We start from the raw sequence: 27,814 nt of genomic DNA on the forward strand, positions 1-27,814 counted from the left end.
AAAAAAACAGCATTTCTAAACTGCATTACTAAACCATTTAAAATTCAAAGTTGCTCTACAGACAGAGGCCAAGAAAGATGTATGGTAAGAATCCAAATGGGATCCTTGCTTTATGAGTCTTGTTACAATGGAGAAGGGAGGGGTTCATGAGGTTGCTGCCTAACTGAGTAGACTTAATGCAAGAAAATCTCCCACTCAACCACAACAGGAGTTTTTCTAGTGTATAGACTTGAGGCTTAGACCACTAGCAGAGATACCAGAATTATGGATTGAACACCAAAAGGAATTTAACTTTTAAGGAAAGGAACTTTTAAGGAATGCATTTGCCTTTGAGGGTCAGAAACAGAAGCTAACAACTGTTGGAACATGAGACATGCAAAAGCAATTTATTATTTCACTTCCAGCATCTGGGCAAAAGATAAGAGATATTTTAAAAGGAAAAAAAGGGCAGGGGAAAAGAAGCAAGCAACCTGCAACGGAGGATATTTACAGATCCTTCCCTACCTAACTCCACCTGACTCTTAAAGGACAGCCAAAACCAAATACTTTGTCTTCAAACAACACTCAAAACCATAGCTGACAGCACCTTTGCATACCTTGCATCAAACTGTACTAGATCAGGGAACTCAGATCAAGCAGAAGGAAAATTTCACACAGCAGAACCCTTCAACGCAATATTATCTGTCTCATCTTGATACAGACATCAGCCTTGTACCCCTAGACCGAAGCATGTTTTTAGAAGTGTAATCTAATAGCTCCCCTTKGAAATTCCAAGATCAGGACACAGATAAAAGAATCCAAGCTCCTCAACCTAATGAGAAGAGGTTCACTCGCCTAAAAAAAAAAGGTTACTGACAATGATGCACTTGTGGATACAGTATATATGGGATTGCAAAGCCAAGTAAACACCCCTTCAGCAGGACTGAAGGGAAACAATTCATATTACACCTTAGCAGAGCTAGAAATAAAGACAACACGTTACAAATATTACAGCAGGCAGTGGCCACGCAGATATCACAGAAAGTTTCATCTCTGTTAAGCTTAATCATATTTGCTATAAAGTTAGCCTGGTGAGTACCACAATTAATGGTGGTGGTGACGATGGCACTGGCAATAATGACAGTGGCAGCAGCTTGGCTGTTACACGGACTGGTCATTTGGACAGGGGTCACACATCAGTTTGAAATATCTTGCTTATTATGGGCACCAAAGGTTTGGGAGCCTTGGCTTTCAAGGTGCTTATGAAAATGACAGAGCTGATGCAAAGACTCATTCAGAGGAGGCAGCTGTCAGTATGACAGTATGAAGGAAACACCAGTTGTCTGGAGGGACCTACCAGATGAAGGATATCTGCTAGAGACAGAGCTATTCAGATGAAAGGTAGAAATAAGCCCAGAGCCTGCATAGTAATGAACACAGAGGAAAAGCACTGTAGAAGTCTAAAGACACTGCACAATCAYGCCGCCAGCACACAATGAAGAGGCAGCGTCCAGCACACAGCTTGTCTCTGGGGTGTGACGCTATGGGAGGTTCTGGGCAGGAAGGAAGGCAGGCAAACAGGTGAACTATACAAGGAAATTAGGTCAGTCCAGCTCGAGGGACATTACAGAATATAGGGTGGGTGTTTTTTCTTTTTAGTGATGCCATGCTCAAGTTATGATCACATAGATATTATTAAGACACATGGGGAAAAATACTGTATTATTAGTTTTACTTTTTTTTAAATCAACAACATAGGCAGCTGCTGGGGAGAGGGCAGGGAGGAAGGCGAGGAATTTACTTGGTCTGAGATGGCAATAAGAGCCTAATGAAAATGGAGTAGAACAAAATTTTCCAGAACTGAACCTAAATGCTGGCGATCAAATTTGTGAACTTGCTTCCACAGCTACAGACACATACCAGCTTAGGCCATACTTCTACTGGTTTTTGGAAGCAAAAGAACAGGATACCACTCCTGAAAGTGGTTAACTCCCTATCTGGAGGCCACTTCCATCACCACTTTTTGCTGTTGATCTTTCAGTACTTGGCCTGCTCATTTCTACTGAAAATGCCACAATGCAATTTGCCCTGTGTGTTTATACTCCAAGGTTTTCGTTCTTTCACTGTGTCTGTAGCCTAAAACTGTATGTTTTTGACATTCTTCCCATCAGATATTTTCTGTTTGTCCATGCTATAGTCTTCTGCAGCCTCTAATACAGGAGCTTGTCTGCAATATGATCAGAGAAAGGAAAATAACTGAAAGATAACTTAGCCTTTTTCTTTCACATCCTTTTCCCTGCTCTCTTTAGAATGACAGTAGCCAACCTCCCACACACATCATGAGCTTCCCCACTGACTTAAAGTATCTTTCAGGATATTGACGCAACCAGTTACCAGTTTCATATATAAAGCTCAGTTTTTTTCAGGAACCTGTGCARATTGTGGTATGGACAGAAAATGTGCTCAGGACTTCATGTCAGCAGGAGCTGTATAGCCACCACGCCTGGGATATGGGCTGCAGCTGTCCTGAAGAATGCAGGCTCAGAGGCCACACACTACTTAGTCAATGCCATACTTTTTTGGTAAAGGAGGACAGAAGCTGCAGTCTTATCCCCACTGTGACAGAAAACCAGGAATAAAGCAACCTCTTTACTCATAACTTTACAAGCCATTACTTTATAAGGTCAAGCAACTTCTCAGATGTGTGTAGAGACCTTCCTGCTTAGATCTAATTGGCTGTTCAGGAATGAGGCTCTGCTAAATATGTCTCTGGCTCCTTTTTATTTGGGGATTCCTTTCATCTTCATAGCATTAGCAGAATCTCTAAATGTTTTGGTTTGTCTGGCTTCAGGCCCTCTCCTCTATCTCATTGATAGGCTTTATACTTTTCTTCCCCTTCTCAGAAAGGCAGGAAGGAATAATCTTTAGGGAGCAGGAAAGTCCTTCTAATAACCCAATTCATTGCAGCTGTCATATTGTATGCATCTGTAAAGCATCAGATCAACTATAAGCTGTCAGATACATTGACTAGCCTCTGTGATTGCCAGGCTCTTTTTCTGGCCTCTAACATCTAAGACAAAATGGCTCTAATCAGTCTCAGGACTGTCACTCAGCTTTGGTAGTTCTGTTTTCAAAACTTTGTAAGTTGAAAAGTGTTGCCAGTGCTGTTCAAGACCTAAAGGATACTGAGTTTTCCTGACATGCCTCTTGGGTGGGGTAACAAAGCATGTTATTTCACAACCACTCTTCATCTTCTTGACAGGATATCTTTCTCTATGATAACATTAAGTAAAGCTGCTGCTAAYTCAGAATCAAAAGAACACATGCAAAACTAAAAATGAGTTAATAGTTCCCTTCCCATCCTTCTTATATAAATAAATGGAACACAAGAATGAGCCCTGCTGGGTCAGGCTGATCTCCAGCTAGCCTAGTATACTGTCTCTGAGATTTCCTGACAGCAGATGCTTAGGAAAGAAAGGGGACGCCTACAGTCATAATTTTCTCCGTATATCCTCCCAGCTTCCTTATGCTGCACATAAGGATTTCCTGAGACAGGAGGTTGTACCTATATCTTCATGTGTAATAGATGTTGACGTATTTTTCTTCCATAAATACATCTAATGTAAACATATAGCTTTGGCGATAGCTTGTCATCTGTGATTTTCTGTGAAAATAAGCTATACGTTTCATCTGTGAGGCACCATCCATAGCTCAGACTAACTGGTATGGATATGCCTCAGTGTAAAAAAGACATCAAATATATTTCAGGGATAGCCAAAAGAACACAGTCTTTACACCCAGAGCTGCAAATCCACCAGAGATCTCAGATAAGCACTCAGGCTGCTAGCCAAGGCTGAGCTCTGCCCTACTACGGGTAAAATCTTAGCAGCACCTCAGTAGCTAGTTTATGACATACCTACTCTAAATGACACTGTAGACAAGGCTTCACAATCTTGTTAAAATTATCACATCTCTTCCTCCCTTTCATCGCACCCATAGCCTAAAACTGTATGTTTTGTATTTGGCTTCCCCTGAGATCTTACCTCTTCGCCCCCGTTAGATCCTTCTACAGTCTCTAGCAGCAGCAATACACACTGGTGTWTTTCCTAGGAGCTCAGAAAGAACAGATCAGAACTACTCTAGTAACATGCTATCTAAATTTGTCCAAAAATAAGTGAGAACTTCCCACTATATTATTATGAAAAACAGGCACTGTACTTCTAAGGTACTAAGACCTAGAAGATCTGTGCAACGGGGCAAGCAAGCAGGAGAGAACAAATGTCCCTCTTCTTTTCCCCTCACAACTTTTGAGCTCCCTGACCAATGTTTCCCCAGACTGAAAGCACTAGAGACACTAAGTTCCCACCACACATTTGGGAACAAGTGACTAGGTAGGAACAAGCCTTACTATTATCCCACTTAAAAAAAAAAAAAAAAAAGGAAAGTTGTTTAAGGGCAAGTTTGCACATTATGAGAAATCAGATAGTACTCATCAGTGAAATACGCCAGAAGCAAGTTTCCTAAGACCCTTACTCACACATTAAAACTGTGAACTCTTATTATGACTAGTTATATCACACAACTTACTAATTTAAGTGCCTATATTAGCCATTAGGCTGCCCCTCCAGTGAATAAGAAGGAAAAGCACCTCTAACGGGTAATTTCTTTCACTACTGCATTTAATCATTTTCTATAATGTTAGAATTTCACTCCTCTTTTTCTGACCAACAGCTTTGTTGCATGTGTGTTCTGGATGACAAAACTATGGTGGGAGAGACTCTCCATAAACTTTAGTAAGTAGGTAAGTACTTCTATAAATGGCTCAGCCATGGTTTCTAGCCCCCTTCTCTTGGTACCTGGGCTCGGAGCACTCAGAACAGTTAGATGTCGCTGCTGGGCAGGATGAGGAGACATCTTCTTACTGCAACTTCCTTGTCCTTTGTATGAGTCACTCTGCAGAACTAATAAACAAAAAGCTCCTGAGACCAGCACTGCTGAGTGGGTGTGATTCCCTACTCATCTTTGGTTATGCTATTTAACACCTTTATTGCTGTTCTGAACAACAACATAGCAATTATGGATAAATTTCACAGATGAAACAAAGAGTATGTGTCTTTTTATAACCTGCTACAATCTACACTATAGATTTATATGTTCTTCCTTTGCAAACTGTGAGTCACAATATAAAATGGAGCCCTCACCAGCAGAACGCTTTTGTAATGTGAAGCCTTGAGAGAAACCCTTGTCGCTCTAATTTGTGCAAAGGGCTCCCTACCCCCATCCAATCCACAGCACTTTTTTTCAACATCATTTTGGTTGATGAAAACAACGTGCAGACAAATACACACGGCTAAGTGTTGGCTAACTCACCACAGGTTGCAGTAAGGACAGGACGTCACCAGTGCTGTCTCTTCTGCTGTGTGTGCAGTGTCAGTCTTCCRCTGTCAAACCTTTCAGCTTGCATCGCCACCACTGCCTGGGCCTGGAAGCCTTCTACTCCTGCTTTATGCTGCAGTGGTACAGAAGGCTGACAGCTGACGGTGGATGGTCACTTACCCAGGAGACACTTACCGCACTGCTATTATGCACGCTCTAGCACATCTAGTCCATAAACTTCTCCACAAAAAATGCTCAAGTCTCATAAGAAGATTGACATGTGCACATTTTTTGTCTTCACTTTGCAGATGCATCTTAATTATGTAAGTCAGGCTCTTATTCCTCTTACAGACAGTTATGAGAAATATGGAAAAGATATTTTTGTTTAATAATCTGGTTGGTTTTCTGAAAGTGTGCTAGCATTTTCCAGCCAAATGCTCTTATTCCTCTTGCATAAAATGGGTTTTACATGTCTACCTTTAATTACTTGCTCAAATTCCTTATCAGACCAAAGAGTAATATTTTATCCTGTTTTCCTTTTATGACTGTAGGAAAGACTTAGACACACATTTCTGAAGCAAATATAACTATCTTTCAGAGCTAACGGAAACCCCAGAATTTGCCAAAGCTTTCTTCCGTTCCAAGCTCCACTGTTGCTCCCCTGGAATCAATGGCAAAGCTCTGACCACCAGGAACTGTGGCAGGGGATGACTCAGGTCAAATCTGCCTGCTGTCCAGCTAGAGTCTTCATTGACTCTGGTCTGTTATTGATCCATCTTTTAACAAGGCTAAGATGGCAGATATTGCTCTATATTGCATATAAACATATAGTGTCTATATAGAAACTGGTACAGATACAGCTCTTGCTGCACACAGCTCACCATTCCATAGATTAGTTAACATAGTTAACATTTTGCTTGCTTTTACAGAGATTTTCAGGACTTCCGTAGCATCCCAAGCACATACAGGTGTGTACATGTACATACCAGAAAGCATGTTCATGCTGGCTCGTGTTCTGTTCCTCTTGCAAGTCAGTAACAACACTAAATAAAATACAAGGCTCTGTATATTTCAATCTGAGAATTACAGTTTCTACCATTTGTGACACCTCTGTATGTACTTCCTAGGTCTCTCTTTCAGATCCTCACTAGTAACTTCTTAAATATTCTTAATAATTCCTTTCACTGCTACAAAACACTGTTGCCCAAACATCTTGAAAATGCCTGGATAGTTTCCACATCAGGATATCAGAACCRCACACGTCTTTTTCCTCTTCCTAATTACAACCTATTACTTATTGCATTATATTTAGCTGTCTCTGGGACTTCACTTACAAGGTCAAATGCTCAGCCCTCTTTAACATAACATAAATCTTTCTTCCATGCTCTGATCAGTCTGTGTTAAACAGCATGAACATGTTGTTTAATAAAAGGAGAGTATTATGCAATTAGCAGGTCTTCAGTATAAACACATTCTCCTTGTTGAATGGCATTTAAATAAAGCAGTGCTGGTATAGTATTGGCACCATTAAAATCGCAGTGCCAACTGCAAACAACCTTGTCCCCTCTGAAATATGGGTGGAGGGTCAGGGGGAGAGAACTGCACCTGGGAAAAAGACTAATGTTTGTTTTCTTTTTCTCAGCTTATGTAATACAAGCTGCTATTTCCGTCATGGCTAAACCCTCCCTCTTAGCTTGATTTTAATAATTTACAGTTACTGTTGTGCAGACTTTTTTTTTTTTTTTTTTTTTTGGCAGATCCTGTTTTCCAAGTAGGTCCTTCGAACACGAAACAACATGTGGAGTCGTGTAGCAGGTCATTCAGGAACTGTGGGAGAGAAAGGAATAAGGCTCATGCAGCGACAGCCCTCTTTACACCCCGGCTGGGATGTTCCAAGCACTGAAGTACAAGATGGGCTGCGCAGGCTTGGCACCCTTTGCTAGGCTGAGGGAGAAGGAGCTGGCGGCCAGCCCTGCCTCCCAGAGGAGGGAAGTCTCCAGTTACTGAAATATCTTTGCATCCGCTTTGTGCACGTGCGGTGAAATCTTAGCTTACCTCAAGTCAATGACACAATTACCACTGACCGAAAGTACTGGCTCACTGAAGTGATTCAAGTGAGAGCTGAGAATCTGGTCCAGGACCTTTACTTCAACAAGGTAAGACAATTTCAGTATACTAACTGTTATAGTGAAGGGATATGAGACCCCCTTCATGCAGAACTGAGGAACTGTTGTCCTCTCAACAGGCTGCATCAGTCTGCACGGCTTCTGAGCACCCCTGGGTAGGGAAGTACAGGAAGAAATGCATGGGAAAGTTGCAACTGTTAAAGATTAGTGCCAGACTCTCTCCTGTCAATCTTAGGGACCAAGAAACATAAATGCTGTTTATTCTTCTACAGTTTCCTGTCCTATCTCCAGCTCCTGCATCAGACACAGGCTGAGCTGGCTGGGAGAAGGAGAAAGGCAGCTACCATGTGGCATGGAAAGGATGCCTCCTCTGAAATACTTGGCTTCAAACRAATATTTGAAAAATGATTCAGCTGAAAAATATCACCAGCATCTTATCTGGGAACTTAACAGACCACTTCATCAAAAGCAAACATTAGTGTATTCCGTTTTGTTATGGCCACCCCTGGAGACAGACAGTTTTCCAAGCCCATTATTCAATTGTTGATGAGAACCAACAACAGAAAACAATCGGCTGCTTTTTGATAGAAATATAAATTAGTTTGTATTACATACTGCTTTCATTTGCTTTATATTCATGAAAGCTTGACTACGTAGAGAAGATATGACTCACTTATGTAGCTGTATGATCTACTCAGGCCTCACGTCCGTTTGTGCAGATGTGCGGTAGAAGTGGGTGAGCAGGTGAAGGCAAGTAACGGCAAGTAATAGCAACAGCCCCATCACCCTCAAGGAGACTTCCGAATCTTGCCCTACAACACCACCACTCTCTAGCAGAACTTCGTTCTTTTTATCTAGCTGAAGCACAAGCCCTGGTTAAAAGCACCCATCACTGCCTGGGAGACACACATTCAGAGCGAGACCATTGCATCCTGTTGTCTCACTAAAGAAGAGCATTTGATGTGTCAGAGGAAGCTGAATTGCATCGGAGACGTTAGTAGGAGGGATAAAACTTCCCACGGCGCTGTTCCTCCCCCAAAGAATTTCAAAGGTTAAGCGATATCAGGAAAAAAAAAAAAAAGTGTTTTGAGTCTCAGCCACAAGGCATTGTTTTATCTAATTGTGTTAATCTCACTTGATAGATGATATTCTAAATAGAGTAGCATGACAGAACAAAGCAAAGAGTGGCAGAACTAAATACTAAAAAACATAGTATTTAATACAGTTTCATAAATTTTGACTAACTGCACTGATCTAGGAGATCTTTCAAAATGCTTCCTTTAGATTCTCCTCTCTGGCCTACTTTTAAAAAAAATTTGCCCTTGTATATGTTAAAAATATTTTGTGAGCTTTTTTACTTGAAGAGTAGCAGTTTCAGAGTAACTTAGTCTACATCTGAAATAAAGCCATCTGGAATGCCTCTTACTGCCTTACTATCTTCAGATCAAAGATTAAAAAAAAAAAAAAAAAAAAAAAAAAAAAAAAAAAAAAAAAAGAGTTAATTTAAATAAAATTTACCTTTCAACTCCAGACATTTTTCTGTAGATCTTTCCTCCTTTATTCTCACTGCTAGATTCAGCCTTGGATTTAATTCAGAGTCGCAGGAAACTAGTATAATGCACAGACTAAACCAGCCAGGCTCTGTCCAGGCAGTGCCTGAGCAAACAGGGTTAAACAGTTCCTCGTTCACCTCTGGATAATCTAGTCTCCCAAGTACATTATCTTAAGAGCTTTTRAAGTTCATCTCTTAAACACCTGATAGTAGCATTTGCTTTACACCAAGCTTTGCAACCACACCGCACAATCTTAGTATTACTACTACCATTCTCACAGAATGACTAAGAGCAGCTAACCTGTAAAATGAAGGGAGTACCACAGGCCAGCCATTGAAGCCAAGCTGTCTGCTGCAAGTGCTGGGAGATAGAGCTCAGCATCTGCAAAACATTTCAAAGAGATGCATTTACAACATATCAAGTCATAAAGTCAAATTTTTAAGTGAGCTAGGCAGATGTACAAAATGTTTGCTCCATAATGCAACATTCAGGATCTCAGCACTCACTGGTAGAGTACACACACACACAGAGGACTGGGACAGGACAGTCCCATGGCTAAAGCAAAGTCAAATAATCAACCCTATGATAGAAACACATCTACATTTATGGTAAGGTTATAGTGATTGGCTGTGAGAGCCACCAGGCATCCAGCCAAATTGCTTTTCCAGTCTAAGGAAACACTCGGTCTGTTTGAAAAAGGATTTTTTTTCCCTGCTGTGAAGAATGCATTGACGTCATCAAACTGGGCCTGTTGAACAAAACCATGGATCCAGGGTTGTGTTAAGAAGTTGACTTGCAAGAAAAAGGACACGTATCTACTTTAGTTTTCCTCTGAAGTAACAGGGACTATTCCCAATGCTCCTTCCGTCACACTCTGTAGAGGTGAGCTATTGGAGAGGACAAGTGACCAAGAGACTCACTGTGAGTTTCAGTTTCCATTCTGTTTTGTTGCATCAGGCCCACGTGCATAAAGGCTCCAGAGAAAAGGATGTTCCTGAGATGTTTCAAGCCAGGGAACTTATGTTGAATTCAGCTACAAACCTGGATCTAACCTAGGTTCAGCTGTCCTCCACATCCTCCATCCCAGCAACCCTCCTACTGCTACTAACGCTTCTACCATCCAGTATCACCTTGGAGTCTTTTTCTTGTTTTTGACACTAGTGTCTACAGTTCCACAGCCTGATCATCATATTACTATTATTTCTAATAGGAACATGCTGCATGCTAGAACTCCCTGCTTTGACTTAATACAGCACCACATAGTAATCTTACAGAGAAATCACAGGGTCAAGTAGCATTTCTATACCTCTCAGATCACACGCTTCTTTCCCACTTGCATGCTGTCATATCAGCTTGTTTTCCACCCCCAAAACATGGCGTTTGGGCCAATAAAATTGCTACCACATCATCTGACCAAGACCCTTTTGCTACATCACTAATTCAAGTGATTATAAATAATGAAAAGGAAACTGGTAATGTCAAATTGTCAGAAGTAGGCCTTATCATACTGCAACAAAATATCCAATAATACAGTGGTTACAGATCATTGCTGGTCCACAAGACCATAGGGTACAGCTGGTGGGTGTAAGAAGTTCACTATTATAATGCCTCAGCGGAAAGGTGGGATACAAAGGGCAAAGCATTCCACCATAAAATTGCACTCAGTAAGAACTGATGATTTCAGGACTGATGCTACTCAGAACATTTAGCAATAGGATTATCCAATGCTTATGATAAGAATCACAGAACCAGAAATCTTTTGAAGCAAGGAAAAAGGAGGTGCAGCTACAGCTGCAGAGTAACGCATTACTCCTTTCCAATCATAAGTCAAAATTAGGTTATTCTGAACATATTCAGGGGGGCAGAGGAGGGGAGGCAAAACAGAAAAGCAAAATGCAACAAAAATGCAAAGTAAAACAAAATGACTGTATTTGGAGCCAGATTATTAATCTTTGTAACCTTTTTTCCTCTCCCTCTTAAAGTTTAGATTATTTGAAAAATAAAAAGCACTTATCAATAAGTTTTTGGTTTTATTAGCTCCAAAAACATGTATTACGTATTATCTTTTTAACCAAATCTATTTTGTTCAAATATCTTACTCTCCTAAGCTGCATTTTAAGGCAAATTTATCATCYGCTGAAAAACAAAGGAAAAGTCAACATACACAAGACCAGAAAACACAAAGCTAACATGAAGACAATTGTAGCAAGGAACTCAAATTTCTTCTTAATTTCAACAGCTAATACCTCCTACAACTACTCTATTAAAGTACCAAAGTTAACATGTAAATCTTTTGTGCAACAATAACTTTCTAATATGTCTCATCAGTCAAAAGACCATTTAAGTTTGATAGAAATACTTAGTTTAAATTACATTAATCTAGATTGTCCAGAGTACAGAAGAGTTACTAAATAATAACCCACACACAAAAAACACATGAAAAACGTTTTTAAAACAATATATTTAAATTAAAATAATTCTGTAACAGGATTAAAAAAAGTTGGCAGAAAACAAGCCAGATCTTATGCTTTTTTTTTTCCCGTCCTATTATTTTCCCTCTGGACTATAAACATGGATTCAACATTTTGAAATCAGACCCATACAACACACAGGYCTCATGGACCTTCAGTGTAGTCACCTTTTTGATCTTACATTATTTCACCTTCTCGAGGCTCTCTTCACCTGAAGACACCAATTAAGGTAACCTCCTGAAAGATTAGCAATTCATTCAGTTGTAATGTCTTGATAGAGTCAGTTTTCTTAGGTGAAAGTTGGTTTCTCGAGAGGGAAGAAACCAAAAGATTTGATGCCAATTAAGGCATGAATATGAACTCCAACTCAATGATTCTCATTGCCAGAAAACTGCAGTCACATGTCTCAAAAATTATTCCTCTGGCATTTTTGCAACTATCTTTAACAAAATTTGCTCTGACCAGTGCACACATGTGGACATGGAATAAAAAAAATCTACAGAAATCAAAATAGCATAGTTAACAGCTCAGTAACTTCACTTTAGTAAAAGCAGAACATCTAAGAAACTAAAGACAGGCTACTGTCCATTAATTGTACCTGGATTTTGATCCCCTCCACAGTCTGATCCCCCTCCGCATATTGGAAAGATGCAAGGACATCTGCTGGTAAGAAAAATAACGCAAAAAATTGTACTCTGCTAGAACTCCTCAGCTAAGGCTGACCTTAGACAGAAAGTGAGTAAGGAACATAGGGGCAAGGCTATCACTTGCAGCAGCCCAAAAAACTGCTGCAATGCAAAGAACAACGCGAAAATGAAAGCACCAGCTTTACAGTGCCCTGAGATACAAATTCAAGATAATCAAACAACAACTAAACAAACTTCCAACCTCCAAAGACATTGTTGCCACTTGGTTTGCATCCATTACACCAGAAAACAAACAGCTACAGTTATTATCTACACRAAGGCTGAATACTACTAAGCCACCAACAGACAATAGAGTTTTTACAACGATCTGATGGYTTCTCAAAAGCATCTCAAAACTAACTTCCAGGCAAAAAACACTCCACCGCTAAACACACTGCAGTATACCTCACAGCAAGGGAAAAGACCGTAAACCACATGCACCTAATACACACAGCTATGTTACTGGAGGAGCGCTGATGATGAGAACAGGACAAGCAGCCAGGTGTTACTAAATGCTAAGCGATGCCAGCTGAGGGCCCAGGCATGTTCGGTTTTGTTTTTAGGACAAACCACAATCCCCTAAGTGATGAATGTGGAACAAAAGCTCTGCTGAGCTTTCTGTGAGAGAAGCCATTGGGGTCAGGATCAGGACAGTGCTGCTTGCAGTCTCTACTCCAGCGCTACTCGCACGCAAATTTCTGCTAAAAATAATAGTCCAGAATGTGAGTTTGGGTTTGCCCAGTAGGAATTATCTAGGGTTATACAACACAGGCAGTGTGCCTAACGCAGATGTTTCTTGTCCACCATAGTCCATACTGCCACTGGGGAAGAAAGAAGTTTGTCACTGAATGGTACTCTGAAGACAGCATCTTTAAAAACCCATCAGCAGTGCACTGTTTTAGCCAGAAGTGCTTAAAAAGTCTGAAATATTTAAAACAGCAGCTATTTTTTGATGTTATTATGAACCCACCTTATCTGCAAGCATGGCAACTAGAAGTCAGGCTACCAGAAAATATGAAGGGACATAAACTACTGAAAAATGGAGTTTAAAATGAAAATGCCAGCTCAGTTATGGCCACAGCCCTACCGAGGCAACAACATGATRTTGAAACCTGAAAGACCAGCACGCAGATTGATCGCCGTCGCTCTCGCATCGCTCCCACCGCCGCAAGGGCCAGACCACCTCCGCTTCAAACCACAGCAAGCCTGCAGTGCAAACGCAGCGAAGGCGTGGAAACGGCTGCGAAACCCGAGGCGCAGGCCTGAGCGATCCTTCCCGAAGGGCTGCAAGGGGCGGCACCCCCTAAAGCAGGGCGTTTCGCCTGTTCTGAACGGGGGCTCTTCTACRGATCGGGTCCCCCCGAGCTCACGCGTGCCGACGTTGCCGAGGGGGAGGCCCCGCTCCCGCAGGCCGTCGCCTGCCCGCCCCCGCTGCCTCCTGCCCCAGTCTCCTGCCGTTCTGCCCCGTGACCGGCCTTCACCGTGCCCCGACCGCACGGGGCCCCGTGCCCGCCGCCCCCAGCCCCATCCTGGCCGCCTCCGCTGCACCGTGCCGGGCCGTGCCGAGCCGGGCCGGGGGGTGCGGGGAGGGCAGGCSCCCGCGGTGTTTACCAACATGGGAGGAGCCGGGCGCGGGCCGGGCTGGGCCGAGGCGGGAGCCCGACGGCTGCCGGCGGCACCGCTTTCGCTTTGCCGGCGGGCGCGGGCCGGCGCTGCGCCGCGGCATGGCCCCGGGACTCCTTCCCCGGCTCCTCGTAAGTCTCTGCCCTCCTCGGGGCCGCGGCAGAGTGCGGCGGGCGGCGGCGACCCGCGGCGCCCGGCGCTCCGGGACCCGGACCGGGACCGCAGCGCCGTCCGGGGCCGGGGGGAGGGGGGGGGAGCGGAGCGGCTCCGCGTCGTGCCGGTGCCAGGGCGGGTGCAGCCGCTGCCACACTGCTAGTTGTCGGGAGCGGCAGGCGAGAAAAAAAACTTTTTTCCCCCGGGAATGCAGGTAATYCATTAACGTGGTTCCGCTGTCGTTGTTGCCCTGGGAAGGATCGCCTGCGAGCTGAGCGCTAGCGGCGTCCGGTCGTTTACAGCCGCCGCTTCCACGGGCGGCAGGCGGAGGGTCGCGGGCGCCGTGGGAACGGCGGAGGGTGGCGACAGGGAGGGCCCGGGGGCCCCAGGACGGCTGGCAGCGGCACGCAGCGGCGCGGGCTCCGCGGCTGAGCCGAGCCCGGCTGCTCGCCCGGGCAAGGGCTGCGCTCGTGAAAGCTGCGCTGCGCGGCTTCGCAGTACGGTGACCTGTTAAATCAACACGATAGAGAATACCAGAGGTTGAAGACCTCTGAACCATGACCGACAGCGACCCAGGAAAAAACACAGAAATAGACTCAGTTTGGTGACACAAACTGCAGCGCTTACCAGGAATGGGCCAGGGCCTGGTTTTCTTGCATTAGTCATGCCCCATGGAGAGTATGAGTCTCCACAGCTTAAGAGTTTGTGTCACATGTGTAAAGTTCACTGTCGTTATAAAGTGATCTTTGCTACCATTCATTCTGAAGGGTTGCTGTTAACAAGGAGGGTGGGCGAGCACCTCGGTGGCTGCGACACTGGGGTCTCCACTGATGCAGATGCGTTAGCCCCAGCAGCTTTAGTGGCAGCACGTGCCTTGGCAGGTGCCCTGGGGCAGCCCTGCCCCGGGGGCCCGGGGCTGGGGTAGCAGGGACAGGGCATGTGGCAGTGAGCCCTGCTCCCTATCGCAGCCGGGCCCACCGGGATGCGGCYGTGCAGGGTGAGTTGCTTCCCCAGCCACAGTTCTCGTCGCTGGCAGGGAGACATCACTGGAATTCATGCCCAAAATCTTTCCACCCTGTGGCTACTTTGTTTTGATTTTGGCAGGCCAAAATCTGGTGTTAGGGTAGCAACTATTCAAAACTTGATCTCTCTTATTATGTAACAGATAGTAAATTATTTTATGTAAAGGGATTTAGAAGGTTACATCTTTGCCCCTACAGGAGGCATCAAACATACTTAAATAYAAAGGAAGATTTTCAGCTGCTGATAGACATGTATAATATCTGTTTCTATACAGGGAGAAAAGTCAGTGACACACAACTGGCTGAAATGTCAGTTGAGCTCCATATCTAAGATCTATTCAGAAGATAAATTCAGATAAACAATACCTCTCCTCCTCATACTGCTCCCAGATTATAGAAATCATTCCTAGTCTTGTTTTCMACGGAACTGTCAAATTCCAGCCCTTCTTAAAAAGCACGCCCACACACTTTCTATTAAAACAAGTTTACTGGTGTATTGCTCCACTACTTATAAATCAGTAAACTGGAGCAGCGTTTGACTTATTAACTGGATTAAACCAGAATATGARAGTAGTTTGTTGAGTTACACTTCAGTTTTGCAACCTTTGTGTTGCACTAAACCAAGAGCATTTGCAGGTATATAAGATAGCAATGGCCTACCTAATTAGAAAACATTTAACTTTACACTGTGAAACAAGCCACTAAACCACGTACCGTTCAGAGACACACTGTAGAATAACAGGCTATCTTAGGAGAAAGAGAAATGTTATCTAAATATTTCRTAATAATCCAATATGATTGCTGACAAAGTAGGCAGTAGAAGATGTGCTTTTGAAAATAGGATRTCCTACATTACATGTGCTCTCATTTCCCACTGGACTAAGGCACATATTTAAATATACACAAACAAACAGCAACAAAGTCCTGGCATGACGCAAGTGTCAAGTGAAAACTATCATAAAGCCCCAATTCTGGAAATGTTTGTCTGCTCATGTTTCTGTAGTTAACTGTCTTTATCTTTTAGGCAACTCACTGAACAATGAGAAAGTGTCAAAAAGCAAAATATAGTGTTACACTAGGAGAAGGGAGAAAAATTCTAAATTTCAACCCTCTCCAGCTTTTCTTTTTCATTCAGGCAYAACATACTCAAAGTGAGATGGGAGCTGCTAATACTGCTGCGTATCTCCTAAGTGTAGTAGTATTTTAGGTGCACATTAGTACAGTGCTTCTAAAAAACAAAWCAAAAMMAAAAYAAMWWAMCWWWMYWWYAYYMYMCCCMCMCACACACACACAATATTGCACTGKGATTTGCATGTGAGACAKCTCAGATGATAAATAGTAATGGYTTGAATTTGACTATTAAAATGTCAATTTTAAAATTAAAAAATGACTATATTAATATGCTGGACTGTAACTAAAGATCCTTATTCTCACAGGCACTCAAYAGATGCGTCTTTCTTGGAAACTCAGAAGCTCAGCATATTTCTAATTGTGGGAAATACATTCAGATCCCCAGAAATCTGAATGTGATTCTTTGTCTTGTGTCTCAAAAACATTTATAACACGAGGAAATATTATTTTTAATAGTTCTTTTGGTGCTATCAACTTCCACCTTGGTAGGAAGAAAAAGAGATGGGGGGAAATGTGATACTGGAGAAGTTACTTATTATAGTAAAGGAACARGAGTAGACAGTCCTCTTAACAGAARAAGCCATTCTGAAAGGGGTAACACAACTGTGTATTAAAACGGAGCTAACGTTAGCAATCATTTGTCAAAGAAATACCAGACACAGATCAAAATTAGACCATAAATGAAATTTTTTCTTACCTCCCACTAGGTAACAAAGCAAGAAAAATCCCTCTCCTCTTCTTTTTTTAAACACTAAAAGCCCCTGATGACCTCATGTATGTTGTCCCATGTAACAAATGTGGAGGGGGGGGGAAAGACCACAAGACCACTAAGTTCTGAAGGCATGAACATGAAGCATTTGAAATGGCATAAGAGGCTTACTAAAAAATAAAATTATTATAGAAGTGACCRGAGAAGCAGAGACTTACTTTTCACKTAGAAGGTGAAATWTTGTTGTAAAAGCTTTAAAAGGCCTGCATGCAAATAATGCATGTACACCCTTCGGAAGCCTAGATCAGATCCCCATCAGGTCAATCTGCTGAAACTTTTCACTTGAAGGAAATTTACCCATTTTGAAGAACACTGAAAGAGGGGAAGAATCTGAGGYTCAAGAATCCACAAATCACCTAAGTTTTCAAAGAAACTAGAGCTCCTGTCAYTGCCCTAGGAATACAGATGAAAGGAGTTTTCAGAGTTTCCTTAGCTGTTACCTGTTGCTGAATGCACTTGCGAATGAAGCAGAGAGGTAGAAGGCAGAATGATCTCAAAAATGCCTGGGCAATGCAAAAGGAATCAAACCAGAAAATCTGTGCCCATGTGATTGGTATTAYGGATTCTGCTAAGGTTAGCTATCACTGATTTTACTTCTACTGACTGCTTACTTTGATTTTAATCTTTAGTTTAGATATGACAACTATTTTTTAGATTCGGACAAGGAAGTTAAAATGAGAGCCTCTATGAGTAATTTTAGATTGGAAAACGTACAGCCTCTTCTGTTTGAATGTATAAATCATAAGAAAGCACCTACCAACCCTGCCTCTGTGAAAGCCCCTAACGTTCTTCCCCTCTGTTATTAGCAATTGTTGCTCAGTGAGATCAAGGAGAGGAATTAAGGTGTGCTCAGGAAATTAAATGCCTGATCATGTTGCTTTTAAGAGGGGGCAAATCCAGGAGGTTAAAAAAAAGAAGAAGAAGTTTGAAAAATTAGGATGTTGCTTTGAAAGCTAAGGTCTCCAAAGGTTCCTGATTTGTAGGCAGTGTATGAAGTCCCTGTGAGCAGAAGTGATGTAGGTGTTTGGTGTTACTCAAAAGACAAATTCTGAGAAGTGTTCCACAGTTCTTGTAAGTGTATCAGGGAGCTCATCTCGATGAATGACGGAAGAAAGCTTCCATCATAAAATTTTGTATTTCTGTCCTTCCCTAGCCTGCCACTATAAGAATATAACTAAGAGGTGTGGACGTTTGCTTGCTTGAGGGAAAAACGTCTGTGCATGCGGTACAATTGCAGTAGTTCAGTAAGCCGAAGCAGTTTTACTGATGTTGGTCGTTTAGAAAGATGTTTCCCTCTTTCACTTTGTCCCTACGTGCTTCTCTGTGTGTCTTCTGCTCTGCACCTCTCCGATGTCGCTCTGCGCCTGCGCTGTGCCCAGTGTTGGAGCTGTGGTTATCTACCCTCCCCCTTTCTTTACACTGTTGTTTCCAGATTCTTTTTTTCCCTCCCCTCACCCCAAAACAACAACTGCCAAGTTGACTTTATCCATCTAGAGCAGGAGAGACGGATGGACGGACAGAGGAACGAGGCTCCCTGGGGGCGGGGGGGGTACGAGGCCCTGGTGTTAGGCCGCGTGAGGAGGCTAGAGTCGGGCCACGCGCAGCGGAGGCGCAAACGTTGCCGAGACGCCGGTCRGCTTTTCAGGGTCCGGGATGGCGCGTTTAAGCACGCGGCTGAGCAAGGGAAGGGGACTGTGCTGGGACGGGGAGTCGCCGTCTCACCGCTCCTCCCCGAGCCCTCCACCTGATGGGGACAGAGGAAGGCTCGTTTGCCCCTGGGCCAACGGCCCCGCTCGTGCCTGCTCGCCCTGCGCCGGGGCCCAGCCTGCCTGCAGGGTGCAAACCCTCGTGGCAAGCTCGCGCTTCCCGGTGCAGGCAGGTACCCGAGCGCCAGCCTCGGACTGCCCCGTTCCCGGATGCTTCTGCTGCTGGCCTCGCCGCGGCCGCTCCGCAGCCGGCGCCTGGSGCCCGGAGCTGAGGTGGACGGCGGAGCTGCCACGGAGGGAGCCGGCGGAGAGGCAGCAGAGCCTCCGCCGTCGGCGCAGGGCTCGTGCCGCCGCGGGCGAGGGCGGCCACCAGGAAGCCGTGCAGCGGGGTGGCGAGCACCATCGCTTCCTGTCAGAAAGCAGGGGGCTGTACGCTGCATGGATAAACGCCTGCTGCTTCATAAATCTCTACATCAGACTCTTTAATCCCAGTTTTTAATCAGTAATCCCAATTAAAAACATAATCCTGTTAATTTGAGGTAGTGACTTGACAACTTCTGTTAAGGTCTATGTTAACTTAATCTTTTAAAGGCATCAGAGTGGTACGCAGAAGCTCACCCTCAAAGCTTTGGCAGCAAAGAAGTCAAAGGACCAAGCGAGGGAAGCGATGGGCTCAGCACCTGGGCTCAGSGCGCTAACCAGGCTTTTTGGCCGCTGAACCTTTTCTCCAGATGCAAAGCATGGCCGCCCTGGTTTCAGTCGAGTAACTGACATTCTTTAAATTTTAAAAGAGATGGGTGTTAAGGAACAGRAATGTTTTTTGTCCTCCTATCTCTAAATAGACTAGAGGATGAGAAGWAGTGACTACATGTAGGAGTCACCAGACATTGGTCATACTGATTACTTCGTTCATTAGCCACAGTAACACTTCCTTTACTTGAGATACCACATTGAGACTTGAACTCACCTTTCAATAAATAGTTAAGTTAATTAAAGGGTCTTTCTGCAACTAACTGAAGTTGAGATTGGCATCAATTTCTCATAAGCTCAAGAAGATGAAATGAATCAGCCAGGCAGGAAAGAAAATGTAAAATAATAAAAATAGCCAGTATTCAAATGATTACAAGTTGCTTAACTATGCATATAGCATATCCTTTGCTCTTAGCATTAACAAATACGGTATAAGTCTGCATTAAGCTGCAATTGCTGAGTGATAACCAACCATTTAGAATGAACTTTGCTTAAATATTCATGACAAGATTAAAAATCAATTATTTAGATTAAGATTTTTTGCATACTGATTTAAAATAAGAGTGGATCTGTGCCTAGCAGGACTTCTGTGTACCATCAGCTGCACTACTGGGGGGGAGGATTCTGCAGTTTCTTTGTCTTGCACCTTGTTMTCTGGTAATCCCCTTCTAGAAAAAGATAACTTTCCATCCTTCTTCTTCACAACCTACCTATTCTTTCACATTCCTAAGGACAAGGTCACTGGTCCATTTCTTCTCACACATCATTTTYCTACTTCCCTGGTATCCCTCATAGTCCGTGGCTTTGGGTCTTTTGTGAAATACAAAATATTTTTTGATTAAAGAGGAGCAAGAACAGTGAATGTAAAGTTCAGCTTAGATTTTAGACTGCAAAGGACTGTCTTCATTTTCTACCATTATGGCTTTATAGTATTACATAAGTAAAATAAAGAGGAAAAATATGCAAATCACTTCGAGCTGTCAGCAGAAATGGGGTTAAGTAAAGGCAGGCTGTTTTTTAGCTCTCCTGCCTAATAAAAAATAAGTAAATAAAGCTGCCAGTTCATTACATAGCTCAATTACAGAGACAGGAGACATGTCATACTTAGTGCATGCCAAGTATGTAGAAATTTCYCCAGAAACCATTGGAAAGAATAAAGCAGATTATACCTATGCTGCTCTTTTCCCCTTTTTACTTCCAARATAGAAAGAAAGAATGATTTGGACTCTATTTGTTCCACTGTGCTTTCATATTATCATGAAAAGGGACAGGACCATAATGGCCTGTAAAGTTACTACTGACTAGTAGCAGAGAAAAAAAAAAAAGAAACAAGGATCATGCAATTTAATTTGAGGAAAAAATCCTCACAAAATAGAGCATTAGGAGTGGAAACTAATTTGGAAGGAGAGCAACACTTCTTTTCCAGGACTATGTAGGCATCATCTTCTAAGGAGAAAAATAACTAAATTGAAAAGAAAGTGCTAAGAAAGTGCAGGTTTAGGTAAAGTAATCTGAGGCAGTTCAAGAAATAATGGGAGTTCCTTTAGCTTRTATATGAAATCATCTGTTAAAATCAGATGTACAGGCCTGTTCTCAAATACTGATTTCCAAATAATCAATACATACAAGAATAGGGGTGATAGCATTAAATCTAATAAGTATTCTCATTATTCATTAACTCTTTTGCTACAGCAAGTGATTATGGACATCTTTAGCAGTGAAATAATAGCTAGTAGTAAAATACACCTACAGTCTTCGACTATTTCTTCCGTAATTTGCTGTTCTTCTCTTCTAGGTCTTTGGCTTAATTATTGAATCRCAGTGCAAAAATGATACTGAAGCTCCAATACACACAGCATATAATAAATTTGTTGCAAGGAGGATCATTGCAAAAAGGGATATTAAGTGTACTCTAGCTGAGTACAATTTAGGTGGTATATGTTGCAAGAAGTGTGAACGTGGTGAGTATCATGAAAACTGTAYTGAAAAGTGATTAAGAGTGGAAACCACAACATGCACAATTACTTTCTGCTGAGATAACTAAGTGATGTGCTTTGTTTCTTGGATACAGCGCTCCATTCTTGCTCTACCCTTCTCCATTACAGAACCTCAGACACTTTCAAAGTTTTTCTTGAACTCAGTATACCAATAACTTTTAACAGATTTCATACAGATAGTTCTTATGTAACATGCTTGTCACAAAACAACTAACAATTACATACATAGCTTTGAAAGAGGTAAGGAACATGCTAATATGGGCTTTTGCCTACAAATATATACATGGGATTTCACATTTTTCATGTGAAGTTTTTTTTTTAATGTCCTAAATTGTCCTTTAGTCCTAAATTGGAGGAGGAGGGAGAGATGTCAGATTATGTATGCTACATTGCTGAAAAGCACATACTTATGCATAAAGAATATGAATTCTGCCAATATTTGTAAATCAAAAGGTATTACACAAAAAATAAAAAGTTTGAAGTAGGTCTTAGAGCTGATGGGTTCTGGGCAAAGGTGTTACAAATCTTATTTTTGTTTCTCTCTCTCTCTACAGGCTTTGTTAAAAATACTAACTGCCCAACAAACATTAAGGAACACTGTGTTCAATGCAAATATGGACAGGAGTACATCGATCATACCAATGATTTGGACAAGTGTCTGAGATGCGATTCTTGTGATAACATGCTTGGTACGTTTATAGAAATAGCAACTCAAGCAGTGACCCTTGTTTGATATAGGATTAGATTGAAAAGTCTTGGAAGACCCTGAGTAAAGGGTAATACACAGATTAAGATGTCCTAGGAATAGGACAAAAAGGAATTTATGACAAAGTCATCCTTTTATCCTCCAGTATCTTTTTGTTGAGCACAAAGTAGGAGGAAGAACAAGCTATATTGGTCCTTTATTTCCCCTTACACCTGCTTTTGCTCAGCCTAGGAGCATTTGGTGAGTAATGTCRCACCTCTTCTACACTTGCCTTTGCTGTACCTTTCCTTATTTCCCAAAGAGACAGGTAACCCACTTGCACTGGGATGTTCTGGTGTTCCTAGAAGACCTTATAGCACTTAATGTTTCTGCACAGGCCTCAACCTTGAGTGATGATATAGCCCTACTAGATTATCTTACAAACACTGTAATATTTATGAGTTACAATAAAAAGCAACCAGCAGATCATGCTTTTATATGGCATATAGTAGCACATTCATAGGCAGTATGAAAAGTATCTTTAGTAGGCCTGCTGTAATACAGTTAGGAAAAACTGACAGATTTCTGCACCTTGCGTCAGCCCTGAGTATGTTCATAGCTCCTAAATTTGCAGCAGGCTTATGTTCCCTAAAGCCTTTATTTTCCTTTATCTTCCCATCTAGTACATTAGTTGGTCTAACAAAAGGTAATACTCCTCCAAAAATTTTGTCTCTTAGTAGCTGGTTTTCAAAGCTATGGTAGAGATGTGAACTAGGATATATGAAACAGCTTTGCTTTCTAAAAGACACTCAGTGTTGTGCATAGGCTTTTCTCCTTGTGAGGCAGGTCCTACATAATCTAGTCAGAAGCAACGTAGGAAAGTACACTCCGTTCTCTATTTAAAAGAAGAGAGGTGTTGGGAGAAGTATAGAAGGAATAACTCCCTGTGACTACTWCTTTTATGTCTTTTRTGTATTTTTTTAAATTATATAATTAATATCATYATCTAAAATTACTGGAGCTCATATCATAATGTTTATCATACATTCAAGATGCTACATGGGGAATAGGACCRAATCGTGAGACAATAAGATATGCCATACTGGGTCAGACTAGCGGTCTGCCTACCCTAATGTTCTGCATTCAGCAGTGGAGGTAGGAGAAGCTATTTATAGAGTGCAAACAAACCTGACTACCTTCTTTGGGCTGATCCCTGCATATGCTCCCAGCATCCAGAGTTGTGGTTAGGGAAGTTAGGAAGTACATCCCTGTCTAGTCCTTTTAATATCCATTTATGAGCCTGTTGTAYATGAACCTGCTGGGAGACATTAAGTTCCAGGAATTCAGTACCCATTACATAAATACCTATCATCGATTTTTTTTTAATTTTGTTAAACTAATCTCCTACTGTTTCTGCCAAGTGGCCTCTAGTTGTACTATAGCTAGATTTAGGGAATGACAGTTCTGCATTCATCATATCCAAAATCCAGTTTGGTGAGCAGAGACAAAACTCTTATGTCCAGTATGGTGGTACTCCAACCACCTGTTGGAATACTGATTTTTAATGTTTTCCCCTTCCTGTAACAGGATGTGCATTAGCTCTCATTAGCTACTATAATAAGCATTTTAGATGGGTAATGAAGATGAGTACAGCAGGACAATTTAGTATTTTGTATACTGCTACAAAGGAAATTATTAGTTAAACTGGACAGGAACGAAACAGTGATAGGATGACTAATAATGGGGTTGAAGAGAAGTCAGATAATTGATAATATTAGGCAGGAAGGAAATTACCACTGGAGTTCCATGAGAATCATTTTTAGGATCATTCTTGTGTGATATTTTTATGAATGGCTTCAGCACTTGTTTTACAGGAGAGCATCATCAAATTATGAGTGATAATGTGTTTTTCTGTTACAGCAGAGGGCTGAATGTGATATCTCAAACTCTATTCCTGTATTCCTATGAAAATAGTTTTTATATTAGATAGATCTACTTACAGTAATTTTTTATGAAGAAAGATATTTCATAGCTGGAACTGAGGTCACTTTATATACATTGAGGATAGAAGAAAATTCATTTGTTTTGATATTTAAGCAAGAGAACATGTTAGCTAGGAAGAATAGAATTCCTCAATTTTGGAAGTCCGCAGGAAGAGATAAAACTGATCATTTATCTGGAATAGTAAAGAACTTGACTCTACTATAAAGCAGGGTGATGCGTTCCATGATCTTCTAAGGTCCCTTCTGSCTTTACATGTCTGAATGGGAAAAACAAGCTGACAACATTTGGCAGTGCTGCAAATGAGTCCCCTTCTATCACACACYTTATTGTATGATCAGTTTTCTGAGCTTTTGGCCAGCAGAGGTCTCATTGCCATCTTCCTCCTTCTAGTACTCCCACAGCAAGTTTCCTTATAAAAGTTACGTTGTTGCTGCAATTAAGCCTTGCCAGTGAAAGCAGTGATAGAGCTAGAAGCAGTACAGTATGAGTAAAATACCTTGCGACCAGAGGACTGACATAGTTGTAAGGCCTACTTTTTCAAGCTAACAAACTTTAAGAATTCATTTTAGGTTTGGAGACTGCAAAGAAATGTACTCCAACACAGAACACAGAATGCACTTGTGCAAAGAACCACTTTTGCAGTTCTTCTGGATTATGCACGCACTGTGAGCCATGCACCATGTAAGTTTATGCCTCCATTGATTCATGTTARATATTCAATCTTGAATCACCTTTTTTCAGCCAGTTTCAAGATGGAGTCTATGATAATATCTAACTTGGGGGAAAAGACACTGGTTTTCCTTTGCTTAACTCTGTTAACTTAACTTGCATGCAGRCTTTCCAAAGGCACACAAAAAAACTTGTATAAATCCACCAACTCTGCATATACCTTTAAAAGAAAAAAAATYTAATGAAGTGGCTAAGCTGTAATATATCTTGATGTATTAAACACCTGATAAAAACTGTTAGAAGATTTTGATTTGTTCTCTTGAAAGAGTTTCTAAACAGATAAATAAATCTCATAATAATATTTGCTTGTGTTTTCTGCAGATGTGAAAGTGGTCTGGTTGAAAAACAATGTACTTCAACTTCAGACACTGTATGCAAAATGAAAGGTACAATTTTAAAACCTAGCTTGGTACACAGTGATGATTCCTAACAACTAGGGGCACCATATACCAGGCCATTCACTGATCTGGTCCTGATCATGGCTGCTCTTTTCCCTTGATCAGTGTGGAAATGTTGGGGYCAGCATTCATTTTAAGGGGTGACTTGTAAGGGGATAAACCTTTAGCCTCTGCCATTAGGAAAGAACAAAAAGATTCTCATAATCTGACACAATTTTGTTAAATTTTACAGTATGTTGCAGTATTGCATTTCTTGATTTAGCTTTCATGTACTATTTCCAATGTTCCAATAGAAAAAGGAAGCCTTTTGTGGATCACTGGAGTTGTTCTGGGAATTGTAGTGTTGGTACTACTTGGAGTATTCTGCTGTAAGTCATTCCCTATTCTTTGTTCCTATCATACTCTGAATAGGATATTCAGCTGCTTTCTCAAATGTAATTTTATTATTCTTGGAGTGCAGAGGAGAAATACACTGTGCTGGATTTTAAAATTGTTTTGCGTTGTATTGTTTCAGATAGGAAAAAATCTAAGGATAGCAGCAGGCAGTCCCCAGCTGAAGTAGTCTCCAAACCAGGAGTTTCTTCTGTAAGTATTGTTGCTTAAGTTAGATAAAACTCAGATTGGTGCTTGAACCTTTTTTGCATTTAAATTATACTGGGACTTCCTAAGCATGTGGATGCCTGTCTTCTATTTCATGAATGCAGTAGATTTCACCAAGAGGATTCATTTGGGAGAAGCAAGAGGAAAGAAACAGTAACCACCTCAAATTATTTCTTCATGTTATCTAACAATTTTTTGATGTGCTCCCTGATTTACAAGACCAAGAAAAAYATTTTATAAATTATCCTGCCTCCACTGACCCTGGGTACTTGTCCCCATGCATAGTTTTAGGCAAAGGAATCGTGAGGTGATTCCCCTAGCTAAGTCAAATAAAAAGAGGTCTGTCCAATCTGATTCCCTGGCTAGGAAAGAGGGAAATCATGACATTTGTCTCTCCAGTTTTATTTCAACATGAAGTCTGTTTATCTTCTTATGCAAAGTTGGTATTCTACAAAACTAGTTTCAATTAATTTCTCCTCCACTTCTCTTTCAGGAGATGGTACCTCTTGTATTTGCAGGTGAGCAGCAAGTAATTTCTCAAAATTCGGTACAAGAAAAATATATAGACATGGAAATCTTGCACTATTTTTGTGTGTAATATTTTTGTGTAGACTTTACCATTTCCTAAAGCTGTCACTCTTGTACAACACAGAAGGCTTATTAAAAAAATGCCAGCTCCTACCGCCTGGATGCAGCCCTGTCTAACATGCTCTAGGTGACTCTGCTGAGCAGGGAGGTTGGACTAGATGATCTCCAGAGRTCCCTTCCAACCTTACTGATTCTATGATTCTATGATACTGTGCTTATTAAGGCATTTAGTGGTTTCATGTTAATTCCTCAGGAGAAATCTCACTTTCTCTGTTGTGTAGGAAACAATTACTAACTGACAACAGGTGAACTTCTATTCTGCTTGCAGTACAAACTCTAGGAGGTAGCAAGCTGTATTCCTATGATTATGGCTAATTATGATAATGGAGTAGTCCCACATGCCAGCAATGGAATAGCAGAAACAAACCTTAAGTTCAAGGCTAAAACCRTAGTGCTAACAAACAACAGGGAGAGAATGTGAGCTCTAGGGCTATATCACAGCAAGAGACCTGTCTGGTTCCAAGACCTTTCCCAATATTGTATTGGGCAAAACAGGTACATGAAACATGATCAGATTTTGATCAAAGATAGGACAAAATAGGTTACAGAGAGAACAAACGTTCTATTTGAAGTGATAGAAAGCAATATAGATGCAGCTGTAAGTATTTGTTTTACATAGCATTTGGTAACAAGTAAAAGCAGATCTGTCCCTAATATGGAACCAGATATAAGTTGTAAAAATCACACATAAAACATACTGAGTTATGAATACATGAAACTTATCTCTATTGGATAGGAAAAGGATCAACTTTCTGCTTGGGTAATAAAAAGCAGTACGATACCAGTGCCAAGAGTTTTCATTTCCTATTATACTTCTAGATATTGACCTGAGTACCCATATTCCTGGTATTGTGGGGGAGATGACACTCCAGGAAGTCAAGACATTTGTTCGTAATCGCAAAGTACCAGAACCTGCCATAGATCAAATTCTTCGGGATAATTTTAGTGATACATCTGAACAGAAGATTAAGCTGTTTCAAGACTGGTATCAAAGACATGGGATAAGAGGAGCCTATGGGACTCTAATCAACAGCCTGAGAGAGCTTAAAATGTGCACTGCAGCTGACAAAATTCAGGAAAAACTGCAGGCAGCTGTTCCCAGCAGTGAGGAAGGTGGACAATCTTACAATGATAATACTGAGCAAAGCACAACCTGCAGTCAGGAAGGTGGAGGTGGAAATTCACATCTTCATAAAGCTGAGCTAAGTAAAACCTATTCTGACAGTTTGGAAGAGACATAGCATGGAATTATTTGAAACTTTTTTCTAATTAGCTTTGTATTTCTGTTAATAAACCGGTTAATAAACCATTACATTTTTACTTGTCATTTTCTTTGGCAGCTCAATAACATCCAGGGAGGTTATAATATGAACAAGGAGTAGTTACAATTTTGAGAGGCATCTTTCAT

The 27,814-nt window shown here is 41.5% G+C and overlaps 2 protein-coding genes and 1 long non-coding RNA gene across 6 annotated transcripts in view; 2 read left to right on the top strand and 1 right to left on the bottom strand.

Moving 5' to 3' along the window:
* LIPA (lipase A, lysosomal acid type) overlaps positions 1-27,814 on the bottom strand; it is a 126,543-nt gene that overhangs the window by 1,066 nt on the left and 97,663 nt on the right. The window contains exons 10-12 of the transcript XR_014898196.1: positions 9,335-9,415; positions 5,350-5,488; positions 4,836-4,940 (exon numbers count right to left, since the gene is read on the bottom strand). The gene's annotated coding sequence lies outside the window, so the exon portion shown is untranslated. The remainder of the gene's footprint in view (positions 1-4,835; positions 4,941-5,349; positions 5,489-9,334; positions 9,416-27,814) is intronic.
* Positions 7,224-8,245, top strand: LOC146584447 (uncharacterized). Its single transcript, XR_014898197.1, has 2 exons — positions 7,224-7,511; positions 7,754-8,245. It is a non-coding gene; the product is annotated as an uncharacterized LOC146584447 (long non-coding RNA).
* Positions 13,838-27,718, top strand: FAS (Fas cell surface death receptor). 4 transcript variants are annotated; one of them, XM_085324720.1, is made up of 9 exons: positions 13,838-13,945; positions 21,141-21,306; positions 21,897-22,031; positions 24,601-24,712; positions 25,082-25,146; positions 25,452-25,526; positions 25,673-25,743; positions 26,252-26,276; positions 27,226-27,718. In XM_085324720.1, exons 1-9 carry the CDS (start codon positions 13,916-13,918, stop codon positions 27,645-27,647), a joined length of 1,101 nt encoding a protein of 366 aa, XP_085180846.1. In that variant the 5' UTR covers positions 13,838-13,915; the 3' UTR covers positions 27,648-27,718. The 4 variants fall into 4 exon arrangements, with proteins under 4 accessions (XP_085180846.1, XP_085180847.1, XP_085180849.1 ...); XM_085324722.1 differs by lacking the exon at positions 13,838-13,945 and adding an exon at positions 14,101-14,181; XM_085324721.1 differs by lacking the exon at positions 26,252-26,276 and having other exon boundaries at positions 27,201-27,718.

The sequence above is a fragment of the Rhea americana genome, unplaced genomic scaffold (genome assembly GCF_003343005.1).
Source record: "Rhea americana isolate MKP2758 unplaced genomic scaffold, rheAme1 scaffold_93, whole genome shotgun sequence".
NCBI classification, from domain to species: domain Eukaryota; kingdom Metazoa; phylum Chordata; class Aves; order Rheiformes; family Rheidae; genus Rhea; species Rhea americana.